The sequence below is a fragment of the Malania oleifera genome, chromosome 8 (assembly GCF_029873635.1).
Source record: "Malania oleifera isolate guangnan ecotype guangnan chromosome 8, ASM2987363v1, whole genome shotgun sequence".
In the NCBI taxonomy this organism is placed as follows: domain Eukaryota; kingdom Viridiplantae; phylum Streptophyta; class Magnoliopsida; order Santalales; family Ximeniaceae; genus Malania; species Malania oleifera.
In genome coordinates, this window is record NC_080424.1 from 90,362,772 (window position 1) to 90,381,155 (window position 18,384).

The window sequence follows — 18,384 nt, forward strand, 5'->3', positions numbered from 1 at the left end:
CTTCTCTCTAAGATTTTGGGTCGGATTTCTGCAGTTTCGAGGATCTGAAGCCACCATGACCCTCCTAGGAAAGTTCTTTACAAATCTGCCAAAGCGAATTGTCGGTGGGGCTGAGGTGGAAACCATCCCAAATCTAGGGTAAGGCTTTCTACTCAATATTTGGCTTTTTGGTAGTTGTAGAAAGCGTAGTGCGCGTAGAAATACTGAACTTTAGTTATGGGGAATGTTGTTTACAGGGTGTTGAACGGGAAACCTTGTGGGTGCAGGAGTGTTTGATTTAGGGGTTTTTCAAGAATCAGGTAAAGGATATGGTGCGAATAAAACCTGAGTACTTTACAAAATTCAAAAGGTTATGGGATCAATTGCTAAATCTGGAACCATTACCGGAGTGTACATAAGGTGCGAATAAAACCTTAAGTAATAATCATGATAAAGTCTATGTCATGAGGTTTCTTATGGGATTGAATGAAAATTTTGAAACCATTAGGACTCAAGTTCTATTGTATGATCTTCTTCCTTCAATAAACAAGGTTTATGCATTAGTTCTTCAAGAAGAGTCTCACAAGAATGTTGGACATGGAGGTTCCTATGCTGCTAAACCAAATACTAAGGCAATGTATGCAAATTCAAAGGGAAGCAGTTCTGGTAATTCAGGATGGAATAAAGGAAACAGCAAGAAAGAAAAACCTATGTACACTCATTGTAATATGCTTGGGCATACTATTGATAAGTGTTTCAAACTACACGGATACCCACCTGGTTATAAGCCAAAATGGAAATCAAGTGCAAATCCTCAAGGAATTATGATTGATAATTCTTCTCAAAGCCAGATTCAATGTCCCATCACCAAGACTCAATGTGAACAGTTGTTGGCTTTTCTCAATATAAGATCAATTTCTAGGGACAATCATCATGTTGCTAATGCAAGTGTTGGTAATGGTTTGTCTGGATTGACCTCTGGATCTACTAGTGTTTATGGTGCTGCTGCTGTGAAAATAAATTCTTCCCAGCCTCAAGCACATAATAACTATCTTGAAACCATGTCAGGTTTTATATCTAATTCTTCCTTCACACCCATTTTGACACACTCTATTTTCTTAGCCAAATTGGTAAACAAGAACTATTTTCGATCTACTGATTGGGTCATAGACACAAGCACTACTGACCACATGGTACATTCAATTACTTGTTTCACACATATCACAGCCACTTTAAATACTAATGTGAACCTTCCTAATGGTGAAACTACTTTGGTTACACACATTGGGACTGTTCAAATCACTGAAACTTTGATCTGATACAATGTTCTTTGTGTTCCTTCTTTCAACTTTAATCTCATATCTATCAGTCAACTTGTTAAATCATTTTTTTGTTGCCTTATTTTCTTTGGAAATTTTTGTTTTATCTAGGACCTTACTCATTGGAGCACGATTGGTCTAGGTAAAGAGTGCAATGGGCTCTATCTACTGGAAGGAAGCAAGTTTGTTTATTTTTCTTCTTCAGTTCTATCTGTCAATAAGCTAGTCACATGTATGGCATTCCAGGTTGGAACATTTATCAAATGCCAAATTGGCTTTGATTAAATCCAATGATGTACCTCTTGTTGATTCAAATAAAGAATTTCTTCGTGATATTTGTCCTATTGCAAAGAAAAAGCGATTACCTTTTAATAAAAGTTCTCATATTTCTAAAAATTGTTTTGATTTGATACATTGTGACTTGTGGGGTCCTTTTTCTGTTCCTACAATAGATTCATGCAAATATTTCTTAACCATTGTAGATGATTGTTCTAGGTCTACTTGGGCTTACTTGCTGAAACACAAGTCTCAAACACAATTCGTTTTGGAACAATTTTACAATATGGTTGAGACTCAATTTTCTAGAAAAATAAAGATAATAAGGACTAATAATGGAGCAGAAATTATCATGAGAAATTTTTTTGCTCAAAAGGGAATTTTACATCAATTAAGTTGTGTTGAAACTCCTTAACAAAATGCAATAGTAGAAAGGAAACATCAACATATCTTAAATGTTGCAAGATCCCTTTTGTTCCATTCTCATTTGCCTTTATACCTTTGGGGACATTGTGTCTTAACAGTAGTTCATTTGATTAATAGAATCCCAATTTAAGCCTTGTCTCATAAAACTCCTTATGAAGTACTTTATGGTCTTGCTTCTTCCTAAGGTCACTTGAGGGTTTTGGGATGTTTTTGCTTTGCTTTCACTCTAGCATATAATAGATCTAAGTTTACTGCTAGAGCTAGAAAATGTGTGTTTCTAGGATATCCTTTTGGTGTAAACGGTTACAAAGTCCTAGATATAACTACAAATACTATTTTTATCTCCAGAGATGTAGTGTTTCATGAAGAAATATTTCCTTTTGATAATGCTAATAAATCTGTCATTCCTATTACTACTTCCCCTGCTAATCATAATTCTACTTATTCTTTGGTTCAATCTTTACCCGACCATACAATTCCTAATATAGTCTCAACAGCACCTTTTCATACTACAGTAACAAAACCACCATCTGCACCTCTCAGAAAATCAATGAGACGCACCAAACAACCTGCTCACTTAAAGGATTATTTTTGTATTATTACTCACATTCTAGGTGTACATTACAATATATCTCAATACCTTACTTATTCACATTTGGAACCAAGTTATCAATCATACATGATGACAATCAGTTCTTTTCCTCAAGAACCTCAGTTTTTCTTTCAAGCAGTTAAAGATCCTTCATGGAAAGAGGCAACGGATAAGGAAATTCAAGCTCTTAAGAAAACTCACACATGGGAGCTTTCTACTTTACCACCTGGTAAATCTCCTATTGGATGTAAGTGGGTATACAAAATTAAATTGAAATCTGATGATTCAATTGAAAGATACAAGGTAAGATTAGTTGCAAAAGGTTACACTCAACGAGAAGGTTTAGATTTTCTTGAAACATTCTCTCCAGTAGCCAAAACAGTCACTGTTAGAGTCTTGGTTGCATTAGTAGCAGCCAAAGCTTGGCCTCTCCATCAATTGGACATCAATAATGTTTTTCTACATGGGGATTTGGATGAGTAAGTATATATGTCTCTGCCTTCTGGTTATCACAATAAATGGGGGAGTTCTTCTTCTCCTATTGTGTGTAAGCTACTCAAATCTCATTATGGTTTAAGACAAGCTTCAAGACAATGGTACACTAAACTTTCCACCACTATTCAACAGCTTGGTTTCATTCAATCTACTATTGATCATTCCTTGTTTGTGCATGTGAAAGGTCCTTTGTTTACAACTTTATTAGTATATGTGGATGACATGGTCATCACAGGAAATAATCCAGACTGTGTTGCTGAACTGAAATCAGTTTTGGATGCCAAATTTGGGATTAAGGACCTTGGTTCACTTAAATACTTCTTGGGACTTGAAATTGCTAGAAGTGAGAAGGGTACTAGCTTGAATCAAAGGAAGTTTGCTTTTGATATATTAAAAGAAACAAGTACAATGGGATGCAAGCCGATTAATTCTCCTATGGAATAGCAGCTGAAGTTGTCCAAGGATTCTGGAGACTTGTTGACAGACTCGAACAAATACAGAAGACTCATAGGCAAACTAATGTATTTAACTTTGAGCAGACCTGATTTGACATATGCAGTAAATAAATTGAGTCAGTTTTTTGCTAAATCAAGGCATCCACACATGCAGGTAGCTACCAGAATATTGCAATATATAAAGGGAACATAAGGGCAAGGGGTATTTTTCCCTAGTGATCCAGATTTGCAATTGAAAGCCTATTGTGATGCTGATTGGGCAGGATGTCAAGACACTTGAAGATCATTAACTGGTTATTGAGTTTTCTTGGGAATGCTTTAATTTCATGGAGATCAAAGAAGCAGTCAATGGTGTCAAGGTCTTCGGCTGAAGTTGAATATAAATCAATGGCAAGTACTACCTGTGAAGTAACTTGGTTATTGTATCTATTGAAATATCTTCCAGTGAAGCATGATAAGTCAATGCTAATGTACTATGATAACCAAGCCGCTTTGCATATTGCTGCGAATCCTATGTTACATGAAAGATCAAAACACATAGAGGCAGATTGTCATATTGTGAGAAATAGAGTTCTTGATAGTACTATCAAAACATTTCATGTTGCTTCTAGAAATCAATTGACAGATGTCTTTACTAAGACACTTGGTGTAGATAGCCATATTAGATTAGTCAAGAAGTTGGGATTGATCAACATATATGCTCCTAAGATTGAATATCCTGATTATGTGAAGGAGGATAAAAAATGCAAGAGCATTGCTCTTGAAAGGGGGTGTTAAAATTTATAAGCAGCTTGGGAGGATTAGTTATTCTTCTGAAAGTTAGTTATTTAGTTAGTTTAACATATTCTATATATAAGGAGATTTAATAATTGTATTTTTCAGTTTTTTGCTGGTAAGCTCAATTGATTTAAGAAATAAGATCAAGTTTATTTTAGATTTTCTGTTCTTGGAGTCTGTTCTTGGAGTTTTACAGCTTTTGTTCTTGAATTTTATATAATCAAAGGACGGAGTAGCAAGAGTAGTTCAATCTTGACAGCAACAATTATGAAGTCAACAATTAAATATACCAGAAAAATATGTTCAAACAGGGGAAAGCCCTTTGATTATATAAATGTTCATTCTAGTATTTTACTTTATTTTGTGTATTATGCAATTGAAGGACGGGGCTATGGCCGGCTATATAAATTCATAGAGGTGGTTAGTACAATGTTAATTAAGCACCCACGTAGCTGTTCTACCATTTTGGCTCACAGAAACAAGCTGCCCAACAGAGAGGATGGTAATGGTAACCTCTTCGTTGCCAGAAAAGTGCTTTTCAGATTTTCTCCCACATACAGAATTTGCTGATGATCATTCCCCTTTGTGATTAATGAAAAACAGGGCATCTGCAGAGATGTTAAAGCTCCCCAGCCTCAACAAGAAACAAAGTTGGGTGGAGCCAGAGCTGCGCACTTTGTTTATGGTAATTGTAAATTGTCCATACTATATGTTCTGATTTTCATCACTCTTTCTTCTTCTTCTTCTTCTTCTTCTTCTTCTTCTTCTTCTTCTTCTCTTCTTCTTGTGGATTGTGAGGATTGTTGATTGGAAACATGCAGCTATGGAGGGACTGGAGAACATGGCATTCGTGTCGAATTCAGTGAGCCTAGTGACTTATTTTTATGGTTACATGAACTTCAGCCTAACAAAATCAGCCACCACGCTTACAAACTTCCTGGGGACCTCTTGTGTGCTTGCTCTGTTTGGGGGATTAATTTCAGACACCTACTTATCAAGATTCAAGACCTGTGTCCTGTTTGGCTTCATAGAATTATTGGTATGTATGTTAATTTTCCATGCGGGATTTCCCACAACCCCTACTCACTCCTTTCTTGCCTCTGCATGCAACTTGAAAATGTTGAAGCTTTATTTTACTCTCTCTCTCTCTCTCTCTCTCAACAATCTGTTTTAAATTTAGAAGTGCAGCCCACGTCCCAAACTACCTCTATAGTTTATCCTTCAATCCACCCAGACAGCTTGTACGAGCCCCTTTCACAGAAGAGGAGGTCTAGATAGAAGAGCACGGTCTCTTCTCTCTGTACACTTTTTAAAGGTTAAAAACAGAGAGAATAAGCAAAACAGTGTAGGTATTAGGCAGGCGCACACACTTTTTAAAGGTTAAAAACAGCCTCTGCATGCAACTTTGAAAATTTTGAAGCTTTGTTTTAGTCTCTCTCTCTCTCTCTCTCTCTCTCTCTCTCTCTCTCTCTCTCTCTCTCTCTCCCCCTCTCTCTCAACGATCTGTATTAAATTTAGAAGTGCAGCCCACGTCCCAATCTACCTCTATAGTTTATCCTTCAATCCACCCAGACCGCTTGTCCAAGCCCCTTTCACAGAAGAGGAGGGTCATGGTCTAAATAGAAGAGCATGGTCTTTTCTCTCTGTACACTTTTTAAAGGTTAAAAACAGAGAGAATAAACAAAACAGTGTAGGTATTAGGCAGGCACCCACATACAGACCAAGCCAGATAACCAAACAGATGCCAAACCAAAAAAACAGAGACAGAACCAAACCCACCAACAGCAATTTAACATATTAAATACAAAGTAAGATCAAAACCAGATTAACCAGACTAAGACTGCCAGAGCTGTGCCCAATTATCATTTGGAGAGATCAGAGATTGGGAGGCATGGTTTTATAAATGGCCCTACCATTTAGGTTTGGCAAATTATTGAGTTGCAGGCTTGCAGGTTAAAAGGCTGGTCCACTTGAAGTTTTCAAATAAGTGGAAAGTGTCGTGTGGAGGGTAAGGGCCCGAACCAAAGAACTTGCACTCTATTGTGTGTTTTAATAAGGTTGAGACGTAGCCTCAATATATTAGTAAATGAAATCATTTCAGAGTTTCACATGGAGCTTATATATGTATATAACCAAAGATTGAAATCGGTGAAAATTTGGATAGTGATGAAGAGAATTTACATTTGGAGCATCAAACACACAAGCTCCCAAATCCTAAATTGCTTTGCCCTTCCTCTTCTTCTCTTTTATTTTTCTTTTGATTTGTTGTGTGTGAGCAGAATCATAGACCATTTTCATAATAATGTTCTCCAATGGTCTGCTTTTAATAAATTGTCCTGTTCTACCTCAAAATTGATGAACAAGAACCACAATTTTTTTTCCCGCTAATGAAATACTTTTTTATGAACTGTATTAAAAGTAGAAAGATATTTATGGATTTATACGCTAAACGGGACTCTTGTATAGAAACAAGGTTATAAAAGATATTTATGGATTCATAAGTTAGACGGGGCTCTTGTATAAAAACAAGATTATGTATGTGCAAGACACAATGGGAAGAGAAAGACCTAGGAGAGTTAATATTGAAGATTTGAGTATTTCGTCAATTTTTTCTCAAAAAGAAAAATATTGGAACTAGGGAAGTGCATAGGTAGACTTGATATATATATATATATATATATATATATATATATATATATAGGTGAATACTAATTTGACACAAAAATTTAAACCTATTAGGTTTTGGGCTCAATCATGTGTATAAACACCCATTTTTCAGTTTGTTTGTTTGTGTTTTTTTTTTTCAATTTTTTTTTAAATATGGGAAAAAGTTACAAGTGGATTTCTAATTAACAATAGCCCTCTCACTTATGACTTTTAACCACACTAGGAGTCATTACTCAATCATGGAAAAGAGCACGAAACCATGAGTGTTTACTCATTACTACTCTCCTCCCACGCGTCTACATCTAGGATTGTATTCCACGTGCCTCCAAAACAAATTTACCTCGTATGTCTTGATCTTATTCAGATCTATTTATTAGACCTAGATGATCTTTATTGACCTTGGTCACACATTTGGTCATCAAACTATTAATACGTTAAGAGAATCATCGACTCTAATACCACTTGTTAGCATTGAGGGAGTCCAATTGTTAGCCCGTCAGGAGAACTATCAACTTTAATACCACTTGTTAGAAAAAAAAAAAAAAAAAGAGTGCTTGGGTAGACTTGATATATATAGACGAACACCAACTTGGCCTAAAAGAATTGATCCAAAAGTTTAAATATATTAGATCTTAGGTCTAACTATGTGTGTGTGCGTGTGTATGTGTCTATATATAAGTACCCCTCCTTCACTATATTTTTCATTGAAGATCTGAGTATTTCGTCGACTTTTCTCAAAAAGAAAAATGTTAGTACTAGCAAAGTCCATAGGTAGACTTTATATATATATATATAGGTGAATATTAATTAGACCCAACAGTTTAAACCTATTGGGTCTTGGACTCAATCATGTGTATAAGCACCCATCTTTCACTTATTACAAGTGGATTTCAAATTAACAATCTATCTCTCACTTATTACTTTTAACAACACTAGAGTCATTACTCAATCATGGAAAAGAGCATGAAAGCACGAGTGTTTACTCATTACTACTCTTCTTCCACATGTCTACATCTAGGATTGTATTTCATGTGCCTCCAAACCAAATTTTACTCTCATGTCTTGATCTTATTTAGATTTATTTATCAGACCTAGATAATCTTTATTGACTTTGGTCACGCATTTGGGTCTCCAACTATTAATACGTTAAGAGAATCGTCGATTCTAATACCACTTGCTAGCATTGAGGGAGTCCAATTGTTAGCACATTAGGAGAACTATTGACTTTAATACCACTTATTAGCAATAGAAGAGTGCATAGGTAGACTTAATATATATGGATGAACACCAACTTAATCCAAAAGATTGATCCAAAAATTTAATCTTATTAGATCTTAGGTCTAGCTATGTCTCTCCACACCCCCCCCCCCCCCCCCCCCCCCCCCTCACTCTATTTTCCATCGAATGGAAAAGACTCACAAACAGATTTCTTAATGCAAAAAAAGAAGGAAATTCCACTTATGCTAACACCAATAATAGTCTAAGAGGGCTAAATCACGAAACATATATTGAATAATAGCTACTAGATTTGCCATAAATTATCAGCGGACATTGCAGTTCAATGTATGCAGCAAGCCTGTGTTTCATTTTTATTCAATTTTAGTTTTTGGTATGGTCTGTGATCTACACTGCAAGAAGCTCCCAAGACATGTTGATAGCTAATTATAGTACTACTTTTGCAGGGTTACGCCCTCTTAACAGTTCAAGCACACTTTGATCAATTGAGGCCTTTTCCCTGCAAAGACATCGCACCAAGCAAATCGAATCAGTGCGAGGCTGCCACCGGTACACAGGTTGCGATTCTCTTTGCCAGTCTATATTTAGCTGCAATGGGTACCGGAGGGATTAAAGCAGCCCTGCCATCCTTGGGAGCCGACCAATTTGATGAGAAGAACCCAGAAGAAAGAGCTCTCCTCTCAAGCTTCTTCAACTGGTTCCTGTTCAGCCTCACCATTGGAGCTATGGTAGGTGTGACTTTTGTTGTTTGGATAAGCCAAAACCAGGGGTGGGATTGGGCGTTTGGTGTGTGCACCATGGCTGTACTCTTTGCCATCTTCTTCATATGCATGGGCAAATCTATGTATCGACACAATTCCCCCAAGGGGAGCCCCATCCTTCGCATTCTTCGGGTGAGTGCAGCAACACAATATTCTTCATTTTTGGACCTACCTAGCTACCTTCTGCATCAATTCCCTGATAAATCGATCAAATGGTTTTCCTTTTCCAGTTTCATTCACTCCAAACTTTTTTCCCTTAATACTTGGATTTAATTAGGTCTTTGTTGCTGCAATTCGGAACCGAAACCTACCATTGCCTGAAAGGGCAGACGAATTACATGAGATTCATGACAAAGAAGCAGGGATGGAAACTGAAGTTCTTCAGAGAACTGATCAGTTCAGGTACCTTGCTGAACTTTTCATATTTATATTTCTATGTCCTAAGCTTAGCCCATTGATAATATGCGACCAATTTAACTTTCCAGGTTCTTGGATCGGGCTGCAATGGTTAGGATCACCCAAACAGGCATTACTCCTGGACCTTGGAGCCTATGTACAGTGACACAAGTCGAAGAAACAAAGATCCTAGTTCGCATGCTCCCAATTATACTAAGCACTGTCTTCATGAACACATGCTTGGCACAACTCCAAACATTTTCCATCCAGCAGAGCATCACCATGGATACACAAATCCTAAGTTTTCGAGTGCCCGGTCCTTCAATCCCAGTAATCCCTCTGCTCTTCATGTTCATCCTGATCCCAGTATATGACCGGGTTTTCGTCCCATTGGTTCGAAACTTCACTGGGATTCCCACCGGAATCCGGCATCTCCAACGAATTGGGGTTGGGTTAGTCCTCTCATCAATCTCCATGGCAGTTGCCGGAGTCATCGAGACCCGCCGGAAATCTGTGGCAGTTCAACACAACATGGTGGACTCTGCTGAGCCTTTACCAATAAGTGTGTTTTGGCTGGGTTTCCAGTATGCTATTTTTGGAGCGGCTGATATGTTCACATTTGTGGGATTGCTGGAGTTCTTTTATGCAGAGAGTTCAAGGGGTATGAAGGCATTGGGCACAGCCGTGTCATGGTGCTCTGTTGCATTTGGGTACTTCACAAGCACGGTGGTGGTGGAGGTGGTGAACAAGGTGAGCGGTGGGTGGCTGGGCAACAATAATTTGAACAGGGATGAGTTGAACTACTTCTATTGGTTGTTGTCGGCATTGAGTATCTTAAATTTTGGGTTTTATTTGGTGTGCGCATCTTGGTATAAATATAAGAAGGTGGAAGTGCAGCAAGTGGGTACCGGCAAGGGTACTGCTCAAATGGCAGAGCTGTAGCGTGATAAACCCCCAACAATTTTCTTTTCAAAAAGGAGAAATGCTCCAAAAGAAAATGCTCAGTGTTGCAACGACCCTCCCCTATATATTAATATCACTGTTTTGAAAATTCTATGCATTGCATTTTTATCGATTATCTGATGTGGAATTTCAAGATGGTTGGAATTGATTAAGCATCAAAATACTAACTAATCTTACTTACCACATTAATTACTTGTGAACAAATCTTGTGATGAAGAGCAACAAGGTTGTTTCATTTGTTCTTCCCTTTCCCATTTGTTTTTTTTTTTTTCCAACAATTATTGTGCTAGTAAAATATTGTCATGAAAACTCCTTCCTTGAATGAATGTAGACTGATTCATATCAACAAAGTCACCAATACATTTCTAAAGGCTATTAGCCAAAATCTCTGATATTCCTTTATAAACCGATTTTGCCATTTGCAAGTGATCTAAAGTCCTTGCTTGAGAAGGATTTTTCAGTATAAATATAGAGTTAATTTCCCTCAACACGCTGCCTTCTTTGAAGAAAAATAACACTGTATCTGCCACTTCCTTACCTTGAATATTCCAACACAGCTTGAAAAATTTTGCATTATGTCTATCTGGATCCATCAAAAGCAAAAGCCACTTCTTTAATCTCCCTTTCTCATTATATCCTTATGCTCAAAGTTCCAAGTAAATTTTAGTGCATCTCTCAAATAATCTCCATTGCAAGAGCTAACATTCTCCATTTGCAATAAGACTTTACATAGGCAAAAATTAAAAAATAATTTTTAGCTTAATAAATATGAAACTATAAAAAATAATATTGTACTCTAAAAAGTCATCAAAATTAAAATATTAAATTTAACGTATATTTAATTAAAAATAGAACTATTAGTTGTAATATAAAATTTATGAAATAGATATTTTTAATTCAAAATGTATAAACAATAATACTAACAATCTCCCACATGGTTCAAATAAAAAATAAAAAATAAACAAAAAAAGATAATAAATGATGTTGGCTTACCAAGAGATATAATGTATTGGGTGACAATACCGTTCGGTTTGAGTTGCAATTAGAGAAAATTTGTTTTGAGTTACAAAAAACTTGATAAATATTAAATTTTTGAATCAAATTCTTTTGGCATAACACTATAAAAACATTACTAACATAACATCTCTAGACATAAAATTTTTAGGAGTTAGTATAAATAGGCCACACATCATACCTAAATTTTCATGAGAGCTCTAAAAAGTTTTAGCTCAATAAACTTTCATACAAAATGACCCTACTTCCACACTCACAGGTAGATCCATTAAATGTGTAACTAGAACTAAATATACCACCTAAAAAAAATGATATTAAGAGATAAACTTAACCTTACAATCATTACAATTATACTAATTCAATACCATAGGGATGATCAGAACAAGTAATAATGCCTACCAAACTATTCAATGATTTGTTATTATCCATTAAATCTAATTCATGACATCTCCAATCACATAAATTACCTTGTCTTCATTAGTAATTTATGTTAAGCGCTAAAAACACTTCCCCCTCGATGTTTTTTTCATTAGCTTTCTGGCTACTCCTTTAGATAAAGAGTTCATTAAATTTCATATTCCAATCATACTGGTACTAGATACCCCCCACATTTTTGTGATCAAACTAATAATAACTCAATTTGACTATGTAGAAATCACATGTATATTGGAGAGATTGTAACGACCCGAAGAATAATAGTACTTAAATAATAAAAGAAAGGGAAATGGAAACAGGAATAGAAGGAGGTAGTCGACTTCGTCGACGAATGCTTCGCGTTTGTCAACGACATTGCATTTTGGATGGCATAATCTCGATGAATTTTTCAGCTCCTCGTCGATGAACACAGGGGACTTGTCAACGAGGGTATAGGAGGAGCTCATCGACGAGGACAGGATTCGTCGACGAGAAGATACCGAGAGAGAATTTGTGGAAACCTGAAATTCGTCGACGAGGGTTGAAGTTCATCGACAAACTTTCTACAGGACTCATCGACGAGGTGACATGGCTCGTTGACGAATCCTGCAATATAAATAGGGTTAAACGAGAATTTTTAGTCATTTTCCTGCGCCAAATCTCTCTCTCTCTCTCTCTCTCTCTCTCTCTCTCTCTCTTTCTCTCTCTTTCCTTATACTGTTTCTTCTCCTTCTCATTAAGATTTTGGATCATATTTCTGCTGGTTCGACGATCTGAAGCCACCACGGCGCTCCTAAGAAAGTTCTCTGCAAGTCTGCTGGAGCGGATCGTCGGTGGGGCTGAGTTGGAGAGCATTCCAAATCTAGGGTAAGGCTTTCTACTCAGTATTTGGTTATTTGACAGTTGTAAAAAGTGTTATACGCGTAGAAATATTGAACTTTAGTTCTGGAGAATGTTGTTTTCAAGGTGTTGAGAGGGAACCCTACGGGTGCAGGACAAATTTTTTTAGGAGCTTTTCAAGAATCAAGTAAGGGGATAAACTAAGCTAGTATTTTATGAAAAATATGTATATTGTTACAGCATTTGATTTTAGGAGAATAAATATATTTATATATGATTTATATTTGGGAAAATGCTGTTGAAAGTGATGATATGTTAAATATACGAAAAATCTGTTTAGTGTGGCATAAGTAGAAATTAATATGAAATACTGTTTCTGGGAATGTGATAAAGATACGGATTTTTATAATAGAAAACTGGCGTACGGGCCTTGATTTTTATATATTTGCCGGCGTACGGGCCGAACTATGTATATGATTTGCCGGTGTATGGGCCGAGCTATAGAAATGATTTGCCAATGTATGGGCTGAGCTATGTATATGATTTGTCGGTGTACGGGCTGAGTTATGGTAAAATGTGAAATACCAGCGTACGGGCCGATGATTTTCATGATATACGTATATATGCAAAATGATACGATTGATTTAAAAATTGATGATATGAAATATCCATGTATCACAGCTTCAATATATGTTATATGGTATCAGAACCTGATTGGCTTTATCTAGGCTAGCACTTGCATGGTACCGTTGCTATGTGTCCATGGTCATCATGATCATGATATTTGTGTTAACGCCGCTGTACGAAGTGGTGTGAGATTGGATGCTCAATGTAGTTTTTAAGAAGTGTGTGAGCGCCCCTAGTGTACGGACTAGGTTACGCAGACCCATTAGACTTACAGACTGTACTTTTGACTTGGCAGTGGTCGGCTAACCATTGTCAGGTTCCGCCTTCGGGCCACACATCCCAGTCATGTGGGGGTAATACATGACAACAGTCAGCTAACCTACCAGGAATGTTTTTGTATTATTATTGTATGAGATGAAATATGTTTATGAAAATGTAGTATGTTTTGCCATGTTTTGATGATATATATGTTTTCCCAGATTTGACAAAATAGTTACTGAATATGTTCTGTATGGTATATGTATAACACGGAATACTCATATTGCCACACACTAGTATTAGTTTATTTCCCTTACTGAGAAGTGTCTCACCCCAAAATTTTATAAACTATTAAAAAGCCTCAGATAGGAGAGCGGGAAAAGCACCGCTGATCTAGTGTTGTTTGTCTGCTCTCTTTGAAGGATAAGTTTTAGTAGGGACAGTTGGATTTTTTGGGAAATGTCCCTAGATCTTATTTTTGGGATGTATATACTGAAATAAAGTGGATATAGTGACTCTGGTAATTATGGTCATGTGATGGATGTTTTCGTATTTATAATATTGTGATTGTATGTTTCCTGTTGCTTAAGCTTCTGTTATGTGTTCTGATGTATCCCTGGTACCCACGGGTCTAGGTGGATTATGATCTACTGAGTTGAGATTTGTGATTTTATAAAATTAAAAAAAATAAAAAATATATATATGGGGAAATTAAGCAGGTTATCACAGAGATCCCGTGTATATTAGAGAGATTTAGGGAGTATTTATTGTATATTATTGAGTGAGATTTGTTGACTTTTTGAGTTCAATCTCTATTTTGATACTGACAAAACATTAGTATCTTATGTGTGCTTAAGTATGTAAACATGTCTAAATTTCAGCACACATAAGATCAAGGGACTTGGAAATCAGAAGAAACTCCAAGATCATATGTGTCTGGCGCATTTCATGAAGTCACACGAGCAAGAAGATCGAAGACATTTGTTCTTATTGTAAAATGCATTTTATTTTATATTTTGGGTCTGTAATAATGGTCTGGAATAATCTGGATATCATGTATAATATGTATTTATGCTCAAGAGGCCTTAGAATGACCATAGGAACCATCACCCATATAACTTATGTAGAGACCTGGAAAAAAATAATAACAATAAAATAATAAAGGAAAAGGGAAGAAGGAAAAGGAATTTTATTGAGGAGCATCAGTAGGAGTTCGTCAACAAACCTAGGGTTCTCGTTGACGAACGTCCTTCTAGATCTCATCGACGAAAGACGCGTGTTCTTCGACGAGAAGATACCGACAGTAGGGAATTCAGGCCATTAAGGGTTCATTAACGAACTCATTATCTTTGTCGACGAACACCCTTCTACAGTTTTTTGATGAGTACACGTGTCTCATTGACGAAGCCACGTGGCCAGCCGTTTATATATATATATATATATATATATATATATATATATATATATATATATGCAAAAATCACATTTTCAACAAGAAAATCAGTTTTCTTATGTTTCTCTCTTTAAGTTTTGGCCACCCTACCTTCTCTCTACAATTTCGGTTCTGTTTTTTCCCGTTTCGACGATTAGAGGTTACCACGTTGATCCTGGGGAAATTTTCTACAACTTAACCGAGCAGATTGTTGGTTTGAAATTCTTGGGCTCCATTCCAAAATCAAGGTAAGTGAGTTATTTTAAGGTTTTCACGAGCATTAGGTATTTTTGGAACCAGGAAATGTATTAGATGTTAATATACTAAAGTTTGAGTTGCTTAAATTGGGGTTGATCTGATTTAGGGTTTGGTGTTTTGGGACGCTGTACGTGTGATTTAGGATTTTAGCAGGTTTCCTAGGAAGCAGGTAAGGGGATAAACTAAGTTAGGTATTTTTAGAAAAGCATTATTCAATATTTAGTATTTAATTTAGAAATTATTTATAGTTTTGGGAATACTGAGATGGAACTGAGGAAACTTTGAAAAAACAGATTTAATATTATTTTGTCATAAAAGTATATATTTTCAGGACAGATAATATGTTATAGTATAGTATTCACTTCTGTGTGGCTTGAGTATAGATTTTTATTGTAGTTAATATCATGTTAGAATATTTCATAAAAACACATAACAAGCGAGTTTTAATGATAGTTTTCAGAAAAGTTATAAATAGTACAGAAATTGTATTTTCACGTATATTATGAAATTTAGTCAGTGTAGACGCTGTAACTTTTAGTCGGCGCAGATGTCGTATTATTTAGCAGGCTTAGATGTCGTATTATTCAGTAGGCTTAGATGTCATATTATTCAGCCGACTCTGATGCTGAGATATTCAGCCGGTGCAGATGCCGTGATCAGTTCTAATATGACAGTTTACTCAGAAATTATGAAATGAAAGTTTTTATTCATAAAGAAATAAAAGCTAGATTTTATTTCAAAATTATATTATGAGAAATGTATTATATGATAGCAGAACCTGGATGGCTTAGTTTAGATTTAGAGCATGGTACCGTAGCTATCAGTTCAGATAGTACTACCATACATCTCAGATAGAGTGTAGGAATCTGGATAGTCGACTGTGCATCAACGTGGGAGTAGTTGCCCCCTTGCAGTCTAGACCAGGTTGGGCAAGCCAATTGTACTTACAAAATTATCAGTTAACTTAGTGTGGTGGGCTAGCCATTGCTAGGTCCTGCCTACAGGCTGCATAACCTAGTCATGTGGGGGTAATACATGACATCAGCTAGCTATCCATCTAGGGTGTGATTTAAGTATTATGCAAATATAGCAGATGATTTTTATGAATACATATGTTATATGAAATATGATCTATACAACTTTATACAGAATAGTTTTATTAGTTTTATCAAATACAGTTGAATTATGTACATATTTTCCTTATTTAATAGATATTATATACCACATTCAGTATATATTTATATTACAATGATACTCACGTTGCCACACACTAATATTAGTTTATATCCCTTACTGAGAGATGTCTCGCCCTGGCATTACAAACATTTTAGGAAACCCACATAGAAGAGCATACTAAGCTCCAAGGTAGTGGAGGCTATTTTATACTACCCTGGCTGAAGGGTAAGTTGTGAGGTTGAGTTCAGGATGGATATTTAGGGTTATAACCCTAGGTTATTATGGTTCCTTTTAAGGATGAACATTTATGTATTTATGGACATAGTAGAACTCTGGTATTGTATATATTTACGGTTGTATAAATTATAGTTTTCTTTGCATAGACGATATGTATGTTTAGATGGGTATATCCCCGTTACCTATGGGTTTGAGTGGACTTTGACTTTATTAGTATGCATTGGTATCAAAGTTATTATGATAATTTTTATGTGGAAAATAAAATATAGCAGAAATTTCAAGTTGTTACATGTTGGTATCATAGCTTAGGTTACTAGGTTCTGTAGACTTTAGTGTACAGCGGAAACAATACCAAAGTATAGGAACATAATTTTAGAGAGTCAAGGTTAGAGAGTTAAGAAAAGAATTTAGGGTTTTTTTCTGCAGTCTGGAAACAGGATTTCTGTGGTGGTTTCTGTGTTTTTCCTCGGGTGACGATTTCAGGAAAGCCATAGTAAACTATTGTCGGGTTGTATTTCTAAATTGCAATATTGAATCTTAACTTAGGAGTAAGGACATTAAGTTAATTGATGATCTGAGATTTTAGTCAGCTAAATATATATTGGTTATGTTAACAAAATAGGGTCCTTAGACTATGTTTATTGTCTTTTCAGGATGGACCCTGGAGGTAGCAGTGCTTACGCTAGTGGTGATGATGGCGCGGGGCCCTCTAGTGCGGGCGGTGGTGATTCTGATGCCATTTTTTGCAGTGTAACTAAGTTGGTTATGATTGAGATTGCACAGAGCTCTAGGGAGCAGGGAGGCCATCTATAGATCAGGGTTGTACAATAGAGAAGTTCACCAAAATGAATCCTTCGACATTCTCAGGGGGGAGCTGACCCTGCAGTTGCTAAAAATTGGGTGCAAGAGATGGAGAAAGAACTGACGGCGCTACATTGTATGGATGATCAGAGGGTCCAGTATGCCACCTATAAATTGACGGGTGAGGCTAAGAGATGGTTGATAACCATAAAATTATTAGAGGAACATAGACCCATACCAGTGATCATAACTTGGAGCCGATTTTAGGAAATTTTCTTTGACCATTATTTTCCTTCCACCATCAGAGAGGTTAAGGTAGTAGAATTTCTGAATTTGACTCAAGGAAATAGCACAGTTTAGCAGTATGCGATGAAGTTCATTGAGTTGTTACATTTTGCTTCTTACATTGTACTAGATGAGGGTAAGAAGGAAAGAATTTTTGAAAGGGACTTGAAGTAGGATATCTTTAAATAGGTGGTAGTTCTAAAGGTGCAGGATTTTTCTGAATTAGTAGACAGGGACACAGTAGTAGAGGAAAGTAATCATAGGAATGTGGGAGCACCGAGTCAGAGAAAGAGTCCCATGCCTCTGGGATTTCAGGTAGGTTCCAGCCCATGGAGGGGAGATCAATATAGTGGAGGCCAAAGGTAGATGACGGGACATCGTGATTTTCAGGGTGAGCAGACTTACCCCATCTGCCCTAGGTGTGGCTAGAGACATATGGGCGAATGCTAGATATGAGAGAACATTTGCTACTAATGTGGGAAACCCAACTATATGGCACGAGCATGTCCCGGACCGTTGCCTCATGCACTAGCTCCTAGACCATTCCAAGGAGGTCATCAGGCATCTTGTTGAGGCCAGTAGAGGAACACAGCCCTGGTGAGGGTTTATGCATTGATACCAGAAGACGCCGAGGCTGCAGGTGACGTTATGATAGGTATTCTTATTGATTTATCATATAAAGCTGGTTTTTTGTTTGACT

At 36.6% G+C, this 18,384-nt stretch overlaps 1 protein-coding gene across 1 annotated transcript; it reads left to right on the top strand.

Annotated features, from left to right (window-relative positions):
* The first annotated feature begins 5,140 nt into the window (after nucleotides 1–5,140).
* On the top strand, nucleotides 5,141–17,411 carry LOC131162804 (protein NRT1/ PTR FAMILY 4.5-like). Its single transcript, XM_058119403.1, has 5 exons — nucleotides 5,141–5,358; nucleotides 8,669–9,115; nucleotides 9,261–9,385; nucleotides 9,469–10,317; nucleotides 17,252–17,411. The coding sequence occupies exons 1-5, from the start codon at nucleotides 5,143–5,145 to the stop codon at nucleotides 17,409–17,411; spliced, it is 1,797 nt and encodes a 598-aa protein (XP_057975386.1). The 5' UTR covers nucleotides 5,141–5,142.
* The last annotated feature ends 973 nt before the right edge of the window (nucleotides 17,412–18,384 follow it).

Excerpts from the sequence above, each read along its gene's own strand:
- LOC131162804 (XM_058119403.1), top strand. The coding sequence starts at position 5,143 with ATGGAGGGACTGGAGAACATGGCATTCGTGTCGAATTCAGTGAGCCTA. Across the intron at positions 9,116-9,260 it reads CCATCCTTCGCATTCTTCGG|GTCTTTGTTGCTGCAATTCG; the intron begins GTGAGTGCAGCA and ends GGATTTAATTAG. Across the intron at positions 9,386-9,468 it reads CAGAGAACTGATCAGTTCAG|GTTCTTGGATCGGGCTGCAA; the intron begins GTACCTTGCTGA and ends TTAACTTTCCAG.